This window comes from Capra hircus, chromosome 10 (assembly GCF_001704415.2).
Source record: "Capra hircus breed San Clemente chromosome 10, ASM170441v1, whole genome shotgun sequence".
Classification (NCBI taxonomy): Eukaryota; Metazoa; Chordata; class Mammalia; order Artiodactyla; family Bovidae; genus Capra; species Capra hircus.
The window spans coordinates 66,466,735-66,486,333 of NC_030817.1; the positions used below are offsets into that span (position 1 = coordinate 66,466,735).

Sequence of the window (19,599 nt, forward strand, 5' to 3'; positions counted from 1 at the left end):
GCCTGTGGTTAGATGAATCTTAAAAGGCGCTCTTCACATGTAGATGGAGATGGATCTAACAGGAAGTTTAGAAGTGTTTTCAGGGTGTTCTTAATTCGTGCTTGCTACTGAATTTTCTACTTAACAGTGATTAAAATGGTAAATTTTATGTATATTTTATGACAGAATCTAATCAAGCACTTTAAAAATATTAATTGACTCTCCAGATATCATCATAAAACTTCTTGTGGAGAACTTCATACACATCCTCCTTGAGTCTTGTGGAAATAAGAGAGTGCTGTTTCATGTTTGCCATTTCAGCTGTCAGTGGTGATACGCTACAAAGGCGATTCTGGGAGATCAGACGATAGGACTGGGGTGTCCCAAGGGGCACATTGAGCACTGTAAGACTGTACAAATAACTGATCTTTCCTGGACATAACTGGTTTTGAGTTCATGTTTAGTATGCAGCCTAGATACTAAGGAATTATTTAAGAAATAGTTCCTTTTGAATCACCTAGTGTTTTCTTTGTAGTCATACCTTCACAGTCCCTTAATTAAGGTCATTTTCTATTCAGGCAAATAAAGTAAAGCATAATATCAATTATTTTGTAATAAAACCTTAGGAGGGAGCCAAGCAGCAATTTTTTCTTTTTATATGGAACGATAGATGATTAATCATATTGTGTTAGTTTCAGGTGTACAGAAAAATGGTTCAGTAACAGTAAATCCTTTTTATTTTAATACAGTAATGTGTATCTCTTACTCAGTTCAGTCACTCAGTCGTGTCTGACTCTGCAACCTCAGGAATCGCAGCACGCCAGGCCCCTCTGTCCATCACCATCTCCCGGAGTTCACTCAGACTCACATCCATCGAGTCAGTGATGCCATCCAGCCATCTCATCCTCTGTCTTCCCCTTTTCCTCCTGCCCCCAATCCCTCCCAGCATCAGAGTCTTTTCCAATGAGTCAGCTCTCCCTCTTTCCCCTTTGGTAACCATAAGTTTGTTTTCTCTGTCTGTGAGTCTGTTTCTGTTTTGTAAATAAGTTCATTTGTATGATTTTTTAAATTCCATGTGTGTGATGTCATAATGATACTTGTCCTTCTCTGTTTGCCTTCACTTGGTGATACTCTCTAGGTCCATCCATGTTGCTGCAACATATATCCCACATCTTCTTTATCCATTCATCTGTTGCTTCCATGTCTTGACTATTATGAATAGTGCTATGAACATTGGAGTGCATTTATCTTTTTGAATTAGATTTTTCATCTCTTTTGGGTGTATACCCAACAGTGGCATTGCTGGGTCATACGGTAACTGCATGTTGTTTTTCACAGCGGATAAATCAGTTTACATTCCCACCAGCAGAGTGGAAGTATTCCCTTTCCTCCATACCGTCTTCAGCATTTATTACTTGTAGACTTTTTGATAGTGACCATTCTGATGGGTGTGAGGTGATACCTCATTGTAGTTTTGATTTGCATTTCCCTGATAGTTAGCATTGTTGAGCATATTTTCACATGCCTGTTGGCCATCTATGTCTTCTTTGGAAAAATGACTGTCTAGGTATTCCAAGTAGCAGCTTGATGTGCTTTAATTTGTATGTATATTAAATGTGTTATATTATTATCTAAGATACTTCTGCTTTATTTTTTTAAATAGGTGGGGTTTTTTTTAATGGTTACTTTTATTTATTTGGCTGCACTGGATCTTAGTCACAGCACGTAGGATCTAGTTCCCTGATCTGGGTTTGAACCTGGACCCCCTGCACTGGGAATGCAGAGTCTTAGCCATTGGACAACCAAGGAAATCCCTTGCTTTATTTCATTTATTCGTTTGTTTTTATTTTTGGTTGCACTGTGTCTTTATTACTGCACACCGGCTTTCTCTAATTGTGGCGAGAGGGCGCTACTCTTTGTTGCAGTGCACAGGCTTCTCATTGCAGTGGCTTCTCTTTTGTTGTAGAACACGGGCTCTAGCACCTGCGCTTCAGTAGTTGCAGCGTGTCGGCTCAATAGTTGTGGCCCATGGACTTAGTTGCTCTGCGGCATGTAGAATCTTCCCCAGGCCAGGGATGAAACGCGTGTCCTCTGCATTGCAGGTGAATTCTTACCGACTGTACCGCCAGGGAAGTCCTTTTGCTTATAAACACCAAGTTTCTATGAAATTATCTGGAATGGGTACATGTTAGGCCTCATTTGAAAAGTAGAATGTATTGAAGTTTTTATTAAAAAAAAAAAACTTTCATTTAAAAGTTTTTTATAAAGATTTTGAGAAAAAGTATTTTAAGTATTTTTGACATTGCTTACTTTGTTACCAAGGCTAATATTTTATATACCTTGAAATTCACCTTAAATTACAATTCAGTGATTTTTAGCAAAATTACAGAATTGTGCAACCATCACTACAGTGTTGGTTTAAAACATTTCCAGCGCGCCTGAAAAAAAGATCTCTAGTATCCATTTGTAGTCGCTCCTCCTTTCAGTTCAGTTCAGTTGCTCAGTCGTGTCCAACTCTTTGCGACCCCGTGAATCGCGGCACGCCAGGCCTCCCTGTCCATCACCATCTCCCAGAGTTCCCTCAAACTCACATCCATTGAGTCGGTGATGCCATACAGCCATCTCATCCTCTGTCATCCCCTTCTCTTCCTGCCCCCAATCCCTCCCAGCATCAGAGTCTTTTCCCTGAGTCAACTCTTCGCATGAGGTGGCCAAAGTACTGGAGTTTCAGCTTCAGCATCATTCCTTCCAAAGAACACCCAGGACTTTAGAATGGACTGGTTGGATCTCCTTGCAGTCCAAGGGACTCTCAAGAGTCTTCTCCAACACCACAGTTCAAAAGCATGAATTCTTCAGTGCTCAGCCTTCTTCACAGTCCAATTCTCACATCCATACATGACTACTGGAAAAGCCATAGCCTTGACTAGATGGACCTTTGTTGGCAAAGTAATGTCTCTGCTTTTGAATATGCTATCTAGGTTGGTCATAACTTTTCTTCCAAGGAGTAAGCGTCTTTAAATTTCACTGTCCTTTACCTTGTGTATCTATAGATTTCTTTTTTCTGGGTATTTTATATAAGTGGAATCTTACAGTATGTGGTCTTTGGTATTTCCCTTTTATGTAACAAAATTTTGAGGCTCGTTCATGTTATTGCATATATGAATTGTTTATTCCTTTTTATTGCTGATTAGTATTCCATTGTCCAGGCCACATTTTGTTTATCCATTCACTATCTGATAGACATTTAGATTATTTCAGTTTTTGACTATTATAAATAATATTGCTGTGAGCATTCACATAAAAGCCTTTGAATGGTAGATGTGTGTTTTTATTTCTTTTGAATAGATAACAAAGAGTGGAAGTGCTAGATCACATGGTAGCTCTGTATTCAAATTTTCAAGCAACTGCCTAACTTTTCAGTAGTGGCTATAATATTTTACATTTTCGCCAGCAATGTATCAGGGTTTCAGTTTCTCCACATCTTCCCTAGCAGTTATTATCTTTTTACCAGGACCATTCTAGTGGGTGTAAATGGTATCCTTCTGTAATTTTAATTTGCAGTTTTTGATGTTGAGCATCTCCATGTTCTATTAATCACTTGTATATCTTCTTTGGTAAAATATCTGTTCAAAGTCTTTTGCATATTTTTTACTTGACTTATCTTATTTAGTTGCCAGAGTTCTTTCAGTTCAGTTCAGTCGCTCAGTCGTGTCCGACTCTCTGAGATCTCATGAATTGCAGCACGCCAGGCCTCCCTATCCATCACCAACTCCCAGAGTTCACTCACACTCACGTCCATCGAGTTGGTGATGCCATCCAGCCATCTGATCCTCTGTCGTCCCCTTCTCCTGCCCCCAATCCCTCCCAGCATTGGTCTTTGCCAGTGAGTCAACTCTTCGCATGAGGTGGCCAAAGTATTGGAGTTTCAGCTTCAGCATTAGTCCTTCCAATGAACACCCAGGACTGATCTCCTTTAGGATGGACTGGTTGGATCTCCTTGCAGTCCAAGGGACTCTCAAGAGTCTTCTCCAACACCACAGTTCAAAAGCATCAATTCTTCAGCACTCAGCTTTCTTCACAGTCCAACTCTCACATCCATACATGACCACCGGAAAAACCATAGCCTTGACTAGACAGACCTTTGTTGGCAAAGTATCTGAAATTATGAGGGTTTTTTTTCTTATAGAATGAAGTTTTATAGTTTGAGGTTTTACACCTGGATCTCTGAACCATATTGAATTTTTTTTGCATGGTATGAGGTAAATGGTTTAAATTCAGTTTTTTGTATGTGTTATACATTCAGTTGTCCAGCACAATTTGTTGAAAAGACTATCCTTTCCCTCATTGAAATTACCTTGGCACCTTCATTGAAAATGAATTGCCATAAATATGAGGTTTATTTCTGGATTTTTCAGATCTATTTCATTGGTCTGTGTGGTTATCCTCATACCAGTATCACACTGTCCTAATGACTGTAGCTTTCTTATAAATATGTTTAAAATCAGACAGTATAAATCATTCAGTCCTGTTCTTTTTCAGAATTATTTTGACTATTCTAGGTTCTTTGAGTTTGCATATAAATTTAAGAATCAGCTTGTCAATTTCTGGGTGGGGCCGGGGGGCGGGGAGGAGGAAAAAAGCCTGCTGAGATTTTTATAGGGATTATGTTGAATCTGTAGCACAATCAGGGGAGAATTTTTAACATTCTCTTAAGAAAAAATTAAGGGAGTATAAGAGAAAGATTATATTAGGAAAAATTTTAAATCTATAATAAAAATAAAAAGGCCCCTTCTCTGGTGGCTAAGTGGTAAAAAATTTGTCTGCAATTCACGAAACCTGAGTTTGATATCTGGGTTGGGAAGATCTCCTGGAGAAGGGAATGGTAACCCATTCCAGTATTCTTGCCTGGAGAATCCCATTGACAGAGGAGCCTGGCAGGCTACAGTCCATGGGGTCGCAAAGAGTCCGATATGACTGAGTGACTAATGCTTCATAATAAAAAGAGAAGACAACTCAATATAAAGATACTTTGGTTTCCTTTAAAGATTATACCTGAATTTATTGGATTATCAACTTTACAAAATAATTTATTGTTAATATTTGTTGAGTACTCACTGTGTGTCAGATGGTGGGCTAATTGCTCTGTATTGTCCCATTATTTAATCCTGGCTCAACCCCATAACTCTTTAAAGAGACCCAGTTATGAGGTAGAAGATGTTACATGAAAGAGAGTTGGGGGAAGGTTGTCATGTCGATTCTCTAGTGAAGATGTCCTGACTCTTAACATTCTCCTTAACAACAGAAGGTAGCAAAGAAAATGCTCAGGTTTCTCACTCTCACTTTTATTCTGTTTGCTCCAGTTTTAAAAATCATTTCTAAATCTTTATATTTAATGGCATATTTATAAGAGAGTGTATAGTAAAATACTTTGCCAGTGTATCTAATCCTTTGTAAATGGATTACAATTACTACCTCACACATATGTATGAATGTAAATACAAAATGAAAAAGGAAGTAGCTGTTTGGAAGGGTGATGCTGAGAACAAGTGCTCCTCAATGAGATGTACAACAGTGAATTTATGGTACAGATTTGTATAGTTGTGAGTAGTTATTAAAAGTATCATGAATTTTCATAATGATAGATGACAGTATTTCTATATTTTGATTTTTTTTTTCATCCTTTTAACTTCTGCCTTTGCATTAGGAGGCAGTGCCTTATCATCTGTAGACTTATATTTTGATTTCTCTTCACATTGATAGCAAGCAGGCAAAATAAAGGGAGAGGGAATAGCATTTCATCTTTGTACTGCTTATCTCCATTCTGCAGCTGTGCAGTCGGAAACCCTTGTGCATGAAGACAGATTTGTTCTATGGCCTCGGAGTTGGGTGCCGGGGACGATGGCGGCTGCACTGAGCTGGCAAAGCCCCTCTACCTTCAATACCTGGAGAGGGCCCTCCGATTGGACCATTTCCTGCGACAAACATCAGCCATCTTCAACAGGAATATTTCTAGGTATGGTATTCCATCTTCCCAATGTAATGTTTTACCACAGTTCTGATTCCCATTATTCCTGTAGATTTTAGGGTTAAAATATCTTACTAGTTTTAGAATTTTTTTTTCCCTTCTCTCTTTCAAATAAAATACAGTCAACTTAACCAAAGGATCAATTTCTTCTGTAAAGTGTTTAGTCTACTAATCATAAATTATAATATTTTTCTGGGTCAGTTTTTATTGTGGATTCATCATTCTTTAATTTGTAGTGATGAAAGTGAAGATGGACTGGATGACAGTAATCCTCTATTGCCTCAGTCTGGAGATCCCTTGATACAAGTTAAGGAAGAACCTCCAAACTCATTGCTTGGTGAGACTTCTGGAGCAAGCACTTCTGAAATGTTAAACACATACTCACTGAATGGAGTTCTACAGTCAGGTTAGTGTGGTATGAGATCCCTTTTTGAACTATCAGTTTTCTTGGGTCAGTTGTCCTTTCTTTTTTTTTTATTCTTTGTATTTCTTTACACAGAATCAAAATTTGACAAAGGGAATTTATATAACTTCTCTAAGTTGAAGAAAAGCAGAAAGTGGCTAAAGGTAAGAGAGAAGGTAGAACATTTATAATTTAAATAACCCACTAAAATTACAAATAGAAAAGTAACTGATTAATTCTGGGTGGTGTTTTAAGAGATTATAGAGAAAAGTCTAGAGGACTCAGCAAAGTTCATTTTAACAAAGTTTTTAGGAATAAATCCCTATGCTAAGCAAGGGAGTACAGAAATATATCAGATAAGATCCTTGCCTTTACTGGCTTATAAGGACACTTTATTTTTTATTTGTATCTAAGTAGTTCATTCATTCAGCAGATGTTGATTGAGGCATCCTGCCTTGGGCAACATTGTTGTACATAGATACATAGAGTTCCCACCCTGAGTAGCTTACATTCTAATGGAGGGAGTAAGCCTGTACATAAGTAAATAAATAGTTTCTTTAAAGAGGTAACATTTTAGCTGAATGATCAGAGAGAACTCTCTAAAGGTTTAAGGTAAAAGCATTTCAGTAAGAAGGAAAAATGGCAGAAGTCCTGAGGGACGAAGCAACTTGGTATGTTTGGGGAAGTAATGAAGGCTGATACAGCTGGAGTACAGTAAGAGGATAGTAGAAGCTGAGGTTGGCTTATCATGTTGGGCCTTGTACACTGTGTTGAATTTGTATTTTAACTCTTGTTACAGTGGTAAGCAGTTGGAGTATTTGTAAGCAAGGGAGTGACGTAATCTCATTTACGCTCTTACAGATTACTGTCATTAGCTCAATTCAATTAAGGATAGCCTTTCTTCTAGTGAAACTAATTATTTCTCTGTTTTATACTTTTCTTGTGAAGAGTTCAATGTGGTTTAAAGTTATCCTTTCATTTTTATCACCAGGGCATTTAAAAGACTCACTAAAGTCCTGATTTGCTTCATGTGAGTGAGGTTTTAAACTGTTGGGAGTGCAGTAACCTCTATGCTTCGCCATCATATTTTTAAAAATCAAGATATAATTCACATGCCATTAAATATTCCCTTTTAAAATTTATAATTTAATAATTTTGAGTATATTCATAAAGTTATTGCAGCCATCACCACTGTCTAATTCAAGAGCATTTTCATCACTCCAGAAAGAAATTCTACTCATTAGCAGTTACTCATTCTCTAGTTTTCCCAGCCCTTCACAACCATTAACCTGTTTTCTGTCTCTGTGGATTTGCCTGTTCTAGACATTTCATATAAATGGAAACATTAAATGTGGCCTTTTTTGTCTGGCTTCTTTTACTTAGCATAATGTTTTCAACGATCATTGATGTTACAGCACGTCAGTACTCCTTCCTTCATTTCAGTTGCCAAATAATACTTTGTTATATGGATAATACCACATTTTGTTTATCCATTCGTCTGTTAATGGATTTTGGGGTTGTTTCTCCTTTATCAGCCATCACAGCTAGCATTCTATATTCCTTTTTATGCTATACTAGTTGTTTAGCTTTTGTTTAGTTTTTTGTCTTAGAATTTGACATTTAGTTAAATTATCTTATGTGTAGTATATATACTAAGTGAAACTTAGCCTTGTTGCTTTTGATAGCATTTCTTATGTTTTAGTGCTTTTTACTTGGGGATCAGTAGGTTTCAGTTCAGTTCAGTCACTCAGTCGTGTCCGACTCTTTGCGACCCCTTGAATCACAGCATGCCGGGCCTCCCTGTCCATCACCAACTCCGGAGTTCACTCAAACTCAGGTTCATTGAGTCGGTGATGCCATCCAGCCATCTCATCCTCGGTCGTCCCCTTCTCCTCCTGCCTCCAATCCCTCCCAGCATCAGAGTCTTTTCCAATGAGTCAACTCTTCACACAAGGTGGCCAAAGTACTGGAGTTTCAGCTTTACTGTCATTCCTTCCAAAGAACACCCAGGACCGATCTCCTTTAGAATGGACTGATTGGATCTCCTTGCGGTCCGAGGGACTCTCAAGAGTCTTCAGCACCACAGTTCAAAAGCATCAATTCTTCGGCGCTCAGCTTTCTTCACAGTCCAGCTCTCACATCCATACATGACTACTGGAAAAACCGTAGCCTTGACTAGACGGACCTTTGTTGGCAAAGTAATATCTCTGCTTTTGAATATGCTATCTAGATTGGTCATAAATTTTCTTCCAGGGAGTAAGCGTCTTTTAATTTCATGGCTACAGTCACCATCTGCAGTGATTTTGGAGCCAAAAAAAATAAAGTCTGCCACTGTTTCCCCATCTATTGGCCATGAAGTGATGGGACCAGATGCCATGATCTTCGTTTTCTGAATGTTGAGCTTTAAGCCAGCTTTTTCGATCTCCTCTTTCACTTTCATCAAGAGGCTTTTTAGTTCCTCTTAACTTTCTGCCATAAGGGTGGTGTCATCTGCATATCTGAGGTTATTGATATTTCTCCTGGCAATCTTGATTCCAGCTTGTGCTTCTTCCACCCCAGCATTTCTCATGATGTACTCTGCATATAATTTAAATAAGCAGGGTGACAGTATACAGCCTTGACGTAGTAGGTTTAATTGATTACCTTTTTGTTTTTCAGTTGAATTGGTAAAGAATAGTATAAGGGAAACTAGAATGATTATCCTCCAGCTGTTTTTGTCGTTTTGAAAAGTGGAAAAAAGAATCCTTGGATTATGAAAGTAATTGTTTCATATCAGAGGTTCCATTTCCATTTCCTCCCTTTTTCAGAGCATTTTGCTGAGTGATGAATCCAGTGAGGCAGATTCTCATAGTGAAGACAACGATGAAGGAGAAGAAGATGATGATGACGAAGAGGAAGAACTCAGTCTCAGCAGAGAAGATCTTCATAATATGTTGCGACTGCACAAATATAAGAAACTTCACCAGAATAAGTATAGTAAAGAGAAGGAGGTAAAGAGTTCTAGGAGAAATCTCAGGTTTTCATGCTGGGTGTTTACCCTCTGGTTTATATTAATTGTAACTATATCTTTGTAACTTTATATTTAGATGGTGGTTGTAGTTGTTCTAATAATTGAAAAACATTTCACATGCCAAAAAGTTCAGTGTTTTAATGTATACCGTTCAGTTCTTGGTATATTCTAGAACTTGTAACTGTCATCACTATCTAATTTCAGAATTTTTTCCCCAAAAAGAAGTCTCATTCCACTTAGTTCTTGCTCCTCATTCTGTTATTCAAATTTTTTTTTTAGTTTTGGCTGTTCCTTGTAGCTTAAGGAATCTGTTTCCTGATAAGAGATTGACCTAGACCACGGAAATGAAAGCCTGGAATCTTAACCACTTAGCTACTAGGAAACTTCCCTCTCATTCTCTTCATTCCGCTCTGCTCCAGGCAGCTATCAATCCACCATTTCTCTATAAATTGCCTAGTCTAGACATTTTGTACAACTGGAACATGTGGTGCTTTATGTCCAGCTTCTCTCACTTAGCATATTTTCAGAGTTCATTCATGTTGTAACATGTATTATTAGTACTTCTTTCCTTTTTATTACCAAATGATATTCCATTGTATGGACATACTGTATTTTATTTATCCATGCATCATTTGATGAACTAATTGGATTGCTTCTACTTTTTGAGCTTTATGGATCATAGCTATGAATATTGAGCTGTTTCACTTTTTGGCTCTTACGAATAATACTGCCATGAAGATTTGTGTATAGGTTTTCTGTGTGAGTTAGTTTTATTCTCTTGACCATATACCGAGGAAAAGAATCACTGGGTCATATGGTAACTCTGTGCTTTTGGAGGAACTGTCAGCCTGTTTTCCAAGGCACCATTTAAAATTCTTATGGTTGCTTTTTTAATGCAGTTGTTTTTTTGAAAGTGTTCCTATCTTGGAAAAACTCCCTTTCTTCACATAATAACATTAGATTGATGATTTAAGTGGCAGTTATTTGAATGCTGTTATCAGTGCCTTCTGATTTTTGCCAGAAGTCTCAACACTTTGTACATAATGAGTAATAGGATATTTGAAGACCTAAAAGCTTTCCACCATTAAGGTCCAAAGTTAGTTTAGAAAGCTTTGAATAATATGTTAAAAGTTATAAACCTGTAGAAGTGACAGATAGTGAAATATATGACTTCTGACTTAGACAAGGAGTTCCTTCTTAAAGTACAGTGCTAAGGCAATTGGTATTCAAAATATTGGAGAAGGAAATGACAACCCACTCCAGTATTCTTGCCTGGAGAATCCCAGGGACAGAGGAGCATGGTGGACTACCATCTGTGGGATCAGAGTTGGACATGACTGAAGTAACTTAGCAGCAGCAGCATTCAAAATATTTGTTTTTGTTTTTTTTAAATTGAAGTAAAACGCACATGTGGAAAAGTTCACAGATTTTAAGTGTGCAGTTCGATGAATGTGTTAATAGACCTCGTAGTAGTTCTTCACGGCACTCTCCTATGCTAGCTTCAGTCCTTGAACAATTCATTTGGCTATAATTCAGGAAAGAGATTCAACAATGGACTACCTAATTTTATTTATTTATCATCATGGTTACCCATTGAACTTTGGAAGTCAATTTAAATGAAATGTTTGAAAAGATTACTCTTTGGACAGAAAAAAGTAGATTATTCGTATGTTTGAATTCTGGTAACAAAAACACTATGTATAATGTTGTCAAACTCTTAGTGGGAAATGAAGAGAGAAGACTTCAAACAATGAAGAATTGGATGGCTGGGGACTATTCAAACCAAATATAAAACTAAGAGCTAGAAAAGCAGGTGTTAGGAATCTTAGTAAATCTGAGGACCTATTGGTAATAGAAATATGTTTGTTTCTTGTTGATGAATTCAAGAGGAGACCTTTCGGCAATGACAGATATGTGTCAGAGCAAAGTAAATACTCTGGTGGAGACTCAGAATTATGAAGGATTTTTGTTTGTTTGATTTTTTAAGTTATTTTCAACAACTTGCTGTGTGCATAGCCAGTGAAACCATTTTGTTTTGAAGTTAAGGAAATAATTCACTTTGATGTATTAGATCTTCATTGGTCTCTTTATACTATAAGAATACATATATGGGAAGAACAGTACATGTAGCAACTGTGGTTTTTCCTCTGGAATGGCTTTTTTAAATAGCGATGATTTGAAGACTGAGCTGTAAGAGAGACGGGCCCTTCTAAGCATCATGTCTTTGCCTGTTTTAGTTGCAGCAGTACCAGTACTACAGTGCAGGGCTGCTCTCCACCTATGACCCTTTCTATGAGCAGCAGCGGCACCTTCTAGGACCCAAAAAAAAGAAATTCAAGGAAGAAAAGAAACTTAAAGGTAAGCATATTGACTTGCCTTTTACCTTTACTCATTCTCAGTTTCAGGTGCATTTGGACTTTGAACGTAATCCATGTAGTAGAAATTTGCTTCATCTGAAAAACCCTAGCCTCCTTTATCTCATCACTAATTTTAAATATAACTAAACTTATTTTGTTTGGTTTGTGATCTTTTCTAGAATTATGAAGACATGAGAACTATAGATTCTTTGCTGGAGGTTTAAGCCGATTAGTTTATTCCTTTTTTTTCTTCTACATACTGTCTAAATAGTGAAAGTATTCTGGGAGAGAAAGAAGTTGGTTACATAGGGAGGTATGAGGAGTAACCTGAAGTATTTGGAATAAATATAATTGTTGCTGTATGTAGTGATTTAAAATAGATCACCTCCTGATCTTCAGGAGTATTTGTTTGCATGTTTGCCAGGAAATGTCTCTTTCCTCTCTTGAGTTCCAAGCGTCTGGAAATCAGGAAGGAAATAGGAAAGGAAAGTTTTAGACTATCTGTACTAGGCAGATTTTATTCCCCTAAAAACGCTATTCAGAAAAACTCTTTTTAGCCGCCTTCCCTTGTTTCTTTCACATCCTCCTTGTTTTATCTCTGTAGTCTCTCATCCTTCTACCCTCCCTTTCAAGCTAGGTTTTTCTTTCATGTATAATTTTCTTTTCACAGATCTTAGTGTAATATCAGCAAATGCATTATTTCTTTCTCTGTTATTTTTTTTTAGTCACCTCACATTGCCACCAAATAGAAATTTTTCCTTCCTTCTGATCATTACTTGAGCTCATGATAATTTGTAAGCCTCCCTTCCTATTGTTGGGTTCAAAAGAAATTCAGTTCAACATTCTGTTTTATTTCTCATTCATGTAAACAGGGATATCCAGTGTTCTTTTCCAAGGTAGTGTGATCTTCTTGGAATATTCATGGACCTGGATAGATAAAGGGATAAACATTGCTAGTCTAAGTGGAATGAGAAAAGAATCTTGATTTTTCTTAAAGTGATAAGGTTGTTTTATGACTTTCTCCTGTGGAAGAAAAGAAAGGCAATCTTCTGAGAATCTGTTCCTTTGCAGCTAAGTTGAAAAAAGTGAAGAAGAAAAGGCGAAGAGATGAAGAACTTTCCTCTGAAGAATCCCCTCGTCGCCACCACCACCAGACCAAAGTCTTTGCCAAGTTCTCTCATGATGCACCTCCTCCTGGCACCAAGAAGAAGCACTTATCCATTGAGCAGCTCAATGCCCGTCGCAGGAAAGTGTGGCTCAGCATTGTGAAGAAGGAACTACCAAAGGTCAGTCAGTGCCTCCAGGTAGAATTTTCTCTGCCTGCCCTCCAAAAAGAAGCTGGGGGAGCTGGATTCTTTCACAGGATTCAGGAAGAAACTATCTATTGGAATTAGGAGAATCCTGGATAGTTCTCTCCTTGGTTAATTGATTTTCTAGAATTTGTTCAGGATTTAATTGTTGTGTTATGCTCCTTTGCCAAAAGAATGGAGGGAGACCTCTTTGAGGAAGAAATACAATTTTCTTACATAAAATAATAGAGACTTGACAGCAAAATTTAAAGTGATAATACAGGAGATTAAAACAAAATGATGGAGATGTGTTTTCTTAGACACCGTAAACATGTAGATGTTACTGAATAATCACAGGTATTAGAAGAAAATGTGTATGATTAGGAAAAACATATATAAGCATTCATTTTGCTCTTTTAATTTGTTTGAATGTTTTAGTTTGATTTGCTAATTTCAAACTTAAAAGTTGCAGAAATAATGCGAGGAATGCCTGTATTCCTTAGATTCATCAATGGTTTGCATTTTATTCAATTAATTGCTTCATTATAAATTGAGTGCAACCTTAATTGAAATATGAACAGGATATTTCATGAATTTAGAAGCTGATTCTAAACTCTGTGGAAAAAGTCAGTATGCAAGAATTGCTAGAGAAAAAGTAAAAAAACCTTCCCAAACGTTCAAACACACTGTAAAATCTCTGCAATTAAAATAGCATGATATTGACACATGAATAGGCAGATAGACTAGTACATTTAATAAGTGGTGCTGGACAACTAGATAGCCTTTCAAAAAAAGGTAAAATTAGGTCTGTGTTTCACACATATACTCTAAATGGATTTGGGATGTCAGTGTAAAAAAATGAAATCATACAAATATTAGAATAAAATGATTGCATTTCTAATCTAATTTTTGTGTAGGAAAGAGTTTATAATTCAACATCCAGATGTAATATAAGAAAATACTCTTAAATTTGACCACATAAAAATAAGTTTTTGCCTGACAAAAGACAGCTGACAAATTGTGAGACATTATTTACATTAAATACTATAGTTACAAGGCTGTTGTCTCCAACACAGAAAGAACTTAACAATTGAGGGGAAAAATTACCACAGATTTAGTTCAAAGTGTCTCATAATTGGGGTAATACAAATGAAAAACCGCTTAGGTACCCTTAGACAAAAATAAAACTATTTGTCACCTATTACACTGGCAAAAATTTTAGAATATAACAATTCATTCTATTAAGGAGCCTTTGGGCAAACAGGTGGTCTCATGCATTACTGCTCGGAATACAAATTAGAACTGTATTAGAGGGAAAGTTGGCAACAGATACATTTATCTTTCAAATCAGTACTTCCACTTCTAGGAATCTACCCTAAAGTAAACACACAAAATACATGTAAATGAGGTTATTCATTGTAGCATTATTTGTAATTGCAAAATAATGAAAACAGTCTAAATGTCCATATATGGGGGTTGAATTAAACGATGACAGGTCTACTCAGTGGATTATCATATTGCTGTTAAAGAATGAGGAAGACCTCTCTGAGCTGATATAAAGTAATTTCTAGGACATACAGTTAAATGAAAGAGGCAAAACATTAAAAAGTAAATATACCCTTCATGTGAGAACAAAGGGAATATTAAGAAAATGCACAAATACCTGTTCAAAAGAAATTCAAGAAGGATCAACCAGAAATTAAAGTGATTGATTCCTTATAAAGGGCAGGTGGGAAAAGGATAGAAAGAAGGGAAGGAATGGGAACAGGGTAGCAGGGATGAGGAGGAAGTCTTTGAGTGTATCTTGTACAAGGCTGATTTTCAGAACCATACTAATGTTTTATGTGTCTCTGACATACTTCAAAATAAAATATCAAGCCAGTCAGGATGTGGCTGGAGAGGAAGGTTAGGGGGATGTGTGGGCAAAATGGAATAAAAATAGGAACAAATATACTTAACTGTATTAGAAATGAGTAATATAATCAAGTTACAGGGAGTGTGGAACAAGGAACTCATATAAGTAACTGAGGGAAACAGTATTTTGATCAGATATGAAAGGGTAAGGACTGATGGAGCTATACGTAAATGCCATGATTGACACAGAAAAAGTGTTTCTCCCAGGGGTCTAGATTAACAGTTTTGAAACTACTTTATGTGTATATTGGCATTGAACAAATCAGTAAATACACTGTATGTGAGAGCCAGTTTTCACGTCTGGAGAAAGAAATTAAAAGTAAGAAGGAAGGGGAAAGTTAAAATGAAGCCCATGAAATTTGATTGGAATCAGAGGTATCAGTATAAATTCATGGTTTTATATACACACCCAGATACAGAGATATACTTGGGTGTGTATGTATGTTTTTTTTTCTACCTCTAGTAGCAGTGACACCCTAGTAACAATGAGGATGCCTGGCAACCAGGTCTTGGTTTCTAAACAACTTCTATTCTCTAGTAAAAGGAATCAGGGCTCCTTAAAGAAGTACCATATTCCAGAACTCAGCAAGGAGAATGCAAAATGAACCTTAGGGAATTTTCTTGTGGTCCAATGGTTAGAACTTGGTGCGTCAATCCCTGGTTGGGATATTAAGGTTCCACAAGCCACACAGCATAGCCTTTACTCACCCCTCTGCCCTCTGTCCCCTCCTACCCCCCGCCAAAAAACCAGCAAAATAAACCTTAAAACACTTTTAAGTGCTGCTAGAAAGTAAGGAAGTTCTGAAAAAAGCTGGAGGGGAAGGAGGGGTTTGTCAAAAGAACACAGGAACAAACTTAAAGGACCACTTCATGGCCAAAGTTAGAATAATTTGAGCAACGAAATAATAATGATACTGAATTTTAACCCACAGAATAAAAGAAATAGTTATCAGCCCATACTTCATAAATACCTGAATAGACAAAGGTCTAGATAGAGCATCTCTACCTTTCAGTATGAAATTCAGTTAATATATATAGAAAGAAAGAAGAAAATAAAATTATCCTTATGCAGATACCACAGTAATACTTGTTGCAGACTAGATGCATTTATGAATGCTAAAATTAGAGGGCAGAAGAGGAGAAACAGAATTTGTATAGCCTCAAAACTGGCAGAGTGCACCTTATCCAAATGACCAAAGTAAATATCACAAGTAATATAAATGTTCATACCATGAACTCCTTGATGTGGTGCGCTGGGAGGAGTACATCATCAGTGCTTCATTTCTCTGCTTTTCTTGCTGAAGTGCATAATGTCATTTCAGTTTTGAGGAAACACGAGAAAATCCACACATTTTGGGACACTTTGCAGAATAACTGATTGTGCTTCTCAAAAGTGTCAAGGACATGAAAGAGAAAGATTGAGGAAATGTTACATCCAGGAAGAGATTAAGAAGAGCAACTAAATGAATGCATTCTTGGATCCTGTTCTAGGATCTTGGAACAGTAAGAGGATATTAGTGCAGAAATTCTTGGCATTCAGATAAGACCTGTAATTTAGTCAATACTTTGCTGGTGTTAATTTCCTTTCTTAATAATTGTACTATGATTATATAAATTGCTAAAATTAGGGAAAGCGGGGGTGGGGAGTAGTAAGGGAACTCTATTTTTTGCACCTTTTCCATAACTCTAAAGTTAGTTCAGTTTCCTCACACCCTATACAAAAATAAACTCGAGTTGAAGATCTGATAAGATATGAAACTCATGAAAGAAAACATAGGCAGAACAACCTTTGACATAAATTGTAGCAAGATTTCTTTGGATCTGTCTCTTAAGGCAAAAGAAAAGCAAAAATAAACAAATGGGACCTAATTAAACTTAAAAGCATTTGCACAGCAAAAGAAACCATTGACAGAATGAAAAGAAAACCTACAAAATGGGAGAAAATATTTACAAATGATGTGACTGGCAAAAGGTTAATATACAAAATATATAAACAACTCACACAACTCAGTATAAAAAAAAACATAGTAGTTTGAACCTGTTAATCGCATATCACTATCTTGTTCCCTCTCTTCGCTCTTTCCTCTAGGAACCACTAGTTTGTTCTCTGTATCTACGACACTGTTTTTGTTTTACTATATTCATTTGTTTATATTTTAGATGCCACATAAAAGTGGAATTTATTCCACATATGGTAACTGTCTTGCTCTGATTTATTTCACTAAGCATAATACTCTCTAGGTCCATGCATGTTGTTGCAAATGACACACGTTCATCTGTTGTTGGACACTTAGATTGCTTCCATATCTTGGCTATTGTCAGTAGTGCTGCTGTGAACGTTGGGGTGTATGTATCTTTTTAAATCAATTAATATTTTCATAAAATAATTGATGTATTTGTTTTCCCTGGATATGTACCCAGCAGAGGAATTGCTGGATGATATGCTAGTTCTGTTTTTAGTTTTTGAGACATCTCCATGCTGTTTTCCATTGCACCTGTACCAATTTACATTCCCGCTAACAGTGTGCCTTTTCTCCACATCCTCTCCAACATTTGTTATTTGTGGTCCTCTTGATAGTGACCATTCTGACAGGTGTGAGATGCTATTTCCTTTTTGTTTTGATATGCATTTCTCTGATGACTACTGCTGTTGAGCATCTTTTCATGTGCCCTGTTGACTTGGTATGAATATTCTTAATGGGAAAAGTTATAGAAAAACTCATTTCATACCTGGTGAAGAGCCTTCAGATGATAAGGAATTCAGTGAGAGTATTTTAGATTTTTATCTTTAGAGTGGCAATAGCTGCTTTAGAGAAAGTTTTTGATAAAAGCCCTAAAAAAATTCCCTTAATCAGACAGTCTGAGGTGGGATTATTATAGAAATGACTTTCAGGTCCTTTGTGTAACTTTAAACCTATTGGTTCTTTATAGTCAGGAAAGTTCTTTAATAATCAGAGAGCCACTAGGCTCTGTCTCTTCTTTTCACATCAAATAAATGGGCTCTCATGGGAAATCAGGTTTTTTATTGCAGATGGTTGCTTGGTTTTTTTTCATTGAAGTGGAAGACATAATAAGCAGCTTGAGACTTGGTTGTGGGCTACTGAGTCATCTTGTATTAGGTCTGCCTTGGAATTTATGTTGAAGAAGATGAGGTCAAGTGGTGGTAGAAATTAAGTAATAGTGGCAGTGGGTATTCCTTGGCTGGAGGTAGAACTGGAGTCACAAACTGAGAGGCTAGTTCACCTTTCTCCAAATGATTTCTGTATGTGAGTGCCCTGCTGTCTCAGCTTCTTTGCAGACTGGCCTTAGAAAGCAGTGTCCTAATCAGGGTTAGTATATGTTGTTACATTTTCCTAGTTCAAGCCTTAAATATAACTTAAATTCTTCCCAGAAGTATACAGAAGATTAGATCTAAGGCAGACACAGCACCAGCTTATTCTTTTTAACTTTGCTTTAGGACTTTATGTGTGGTTCTGAGTGGTACATTTGGATAACTCTTGGAAGTGATATGTCTTTTTTAATTGAAAAAGTAATGTACTTTGAATATGCTTGGTTTGACATTTTTAAAATCTTCATAGAGATCAATAAATGACAGTACCAGTCTACACAATCTTTTTTTCAAAAAGGAATCCTAATTGAGATATTGTTTTAAATATTTTAGGCCAACAAGCAGAAGGCTTCAGCTCGTAACTTGTTTCTAACCAATAGCCGCAAGGTAAGATTATAGTTTTATATTTCCCATTTTATGTTTTGCTGGAATATGTTCTTGTTATTTAGATCTATGTTTGCTGTTCTTATCTCTTTTGACCTGTTGATAATCTAATAGTACTTGAGAGAGTTTCTAAATGTTTTCAATCTATTTTATAAATAGAATTGCTCTTCCTTGCCTTTTTGGTTTTCATACCTTTTTGGGTAAGACCATAGCCCACTCTTAAGTCCTTGGTCAAACCATGGCATCATCCTGTGCTCAGACTCTTCATCTAAGAAATGGTGGTATTAATACTTTCTCATAGAAGGAGTTAATACAACTTTGTCACTGACTCAATTGACAAGAGTTTGAGCAAACTTTGGGGGATAGTGATGGACAGGGAAGCCTGGCGTGCTTCAGTCCACAGGGTTGCAAAGAGTTGGATTGGACTGAGCAACTGAGCAACAACAACAACAGTACGACTTTGAGTGTTGTAAGAATTAGATGAGGTTAGCTTACTAGTTGTGTGTCCTTGGGCTACTCATCCTCATTTTCTCATCTATACATAAAATACTAACTTCATAGGGTTTTTATGGAGAATGAATTAGTTACGTTAAACTTAGAATGGTGCCTAGCATATAATAAATATTGTCAACTCTTTTTTTGTTGTTGTTGTTAGTTTTTTGGCCACACCATGTAGCTTGTGGGATTTTGGTTCCCCAAGCAGGAATTGAACCCCCAGGGCCCTTGGCAGTGAGAGCTTGGAGTCCTATCCACTGTGCTGTCAGGGAGTTCCCAACAGCTCTTAATAGTAATGTGTTTAACAATACTTCAAAACTTCCTAGAACATTGTAGGTTACTATATATTTTTTTCATCTTCTAAGGTCTGTAGATTTCTCACAGACCTGGGACTAGCTCACACTCCTGTTCAGGG

At 36.8% G+C, this 19,599-nt stretch overlaps 1 protein-coding gene across 1 annotated transcript in view; it reads left to right on the top strand.

Moving 5' to 3' along the window:
• Positions 1-19,599, top strand: part of INO80 (INO80 complex subunit) — a 125,033-nt gene that overhangs the window by 22,254 nt on the left and 83,180 nt on the right. The window contains exons 2-8 of the mRNA XM_018054429.1: positions 5,807-5,992; positions 6,241-6,410; positions 6,504-6,571; positions 9,215-9,397; positions 11,655-11,775; positions 12,846-13,060; positions 18,639-18,692. Of these exons, the coding sequence (XP_017909918.1) occupies positions 5,850-5,992; positions 6,241-6,410; positions 6,504-6,571; positions 9,215-9,397; positions 11,655-11,775; positions 12,846-13,060; positions 18,639-18,692 (954 nt within the window). The 5' untranslated portion in view covers positions 5,807-5,849. The remainder of the gene's footprint in view (positions 1-5,806; positions 5,993-6,240; positions 6,411-6,503; positions 6,572-9,214; positions 9,398-11,654; positions 11,776-12,845; positions 13,061-18,638; positions 18,693-19,599) is intronic.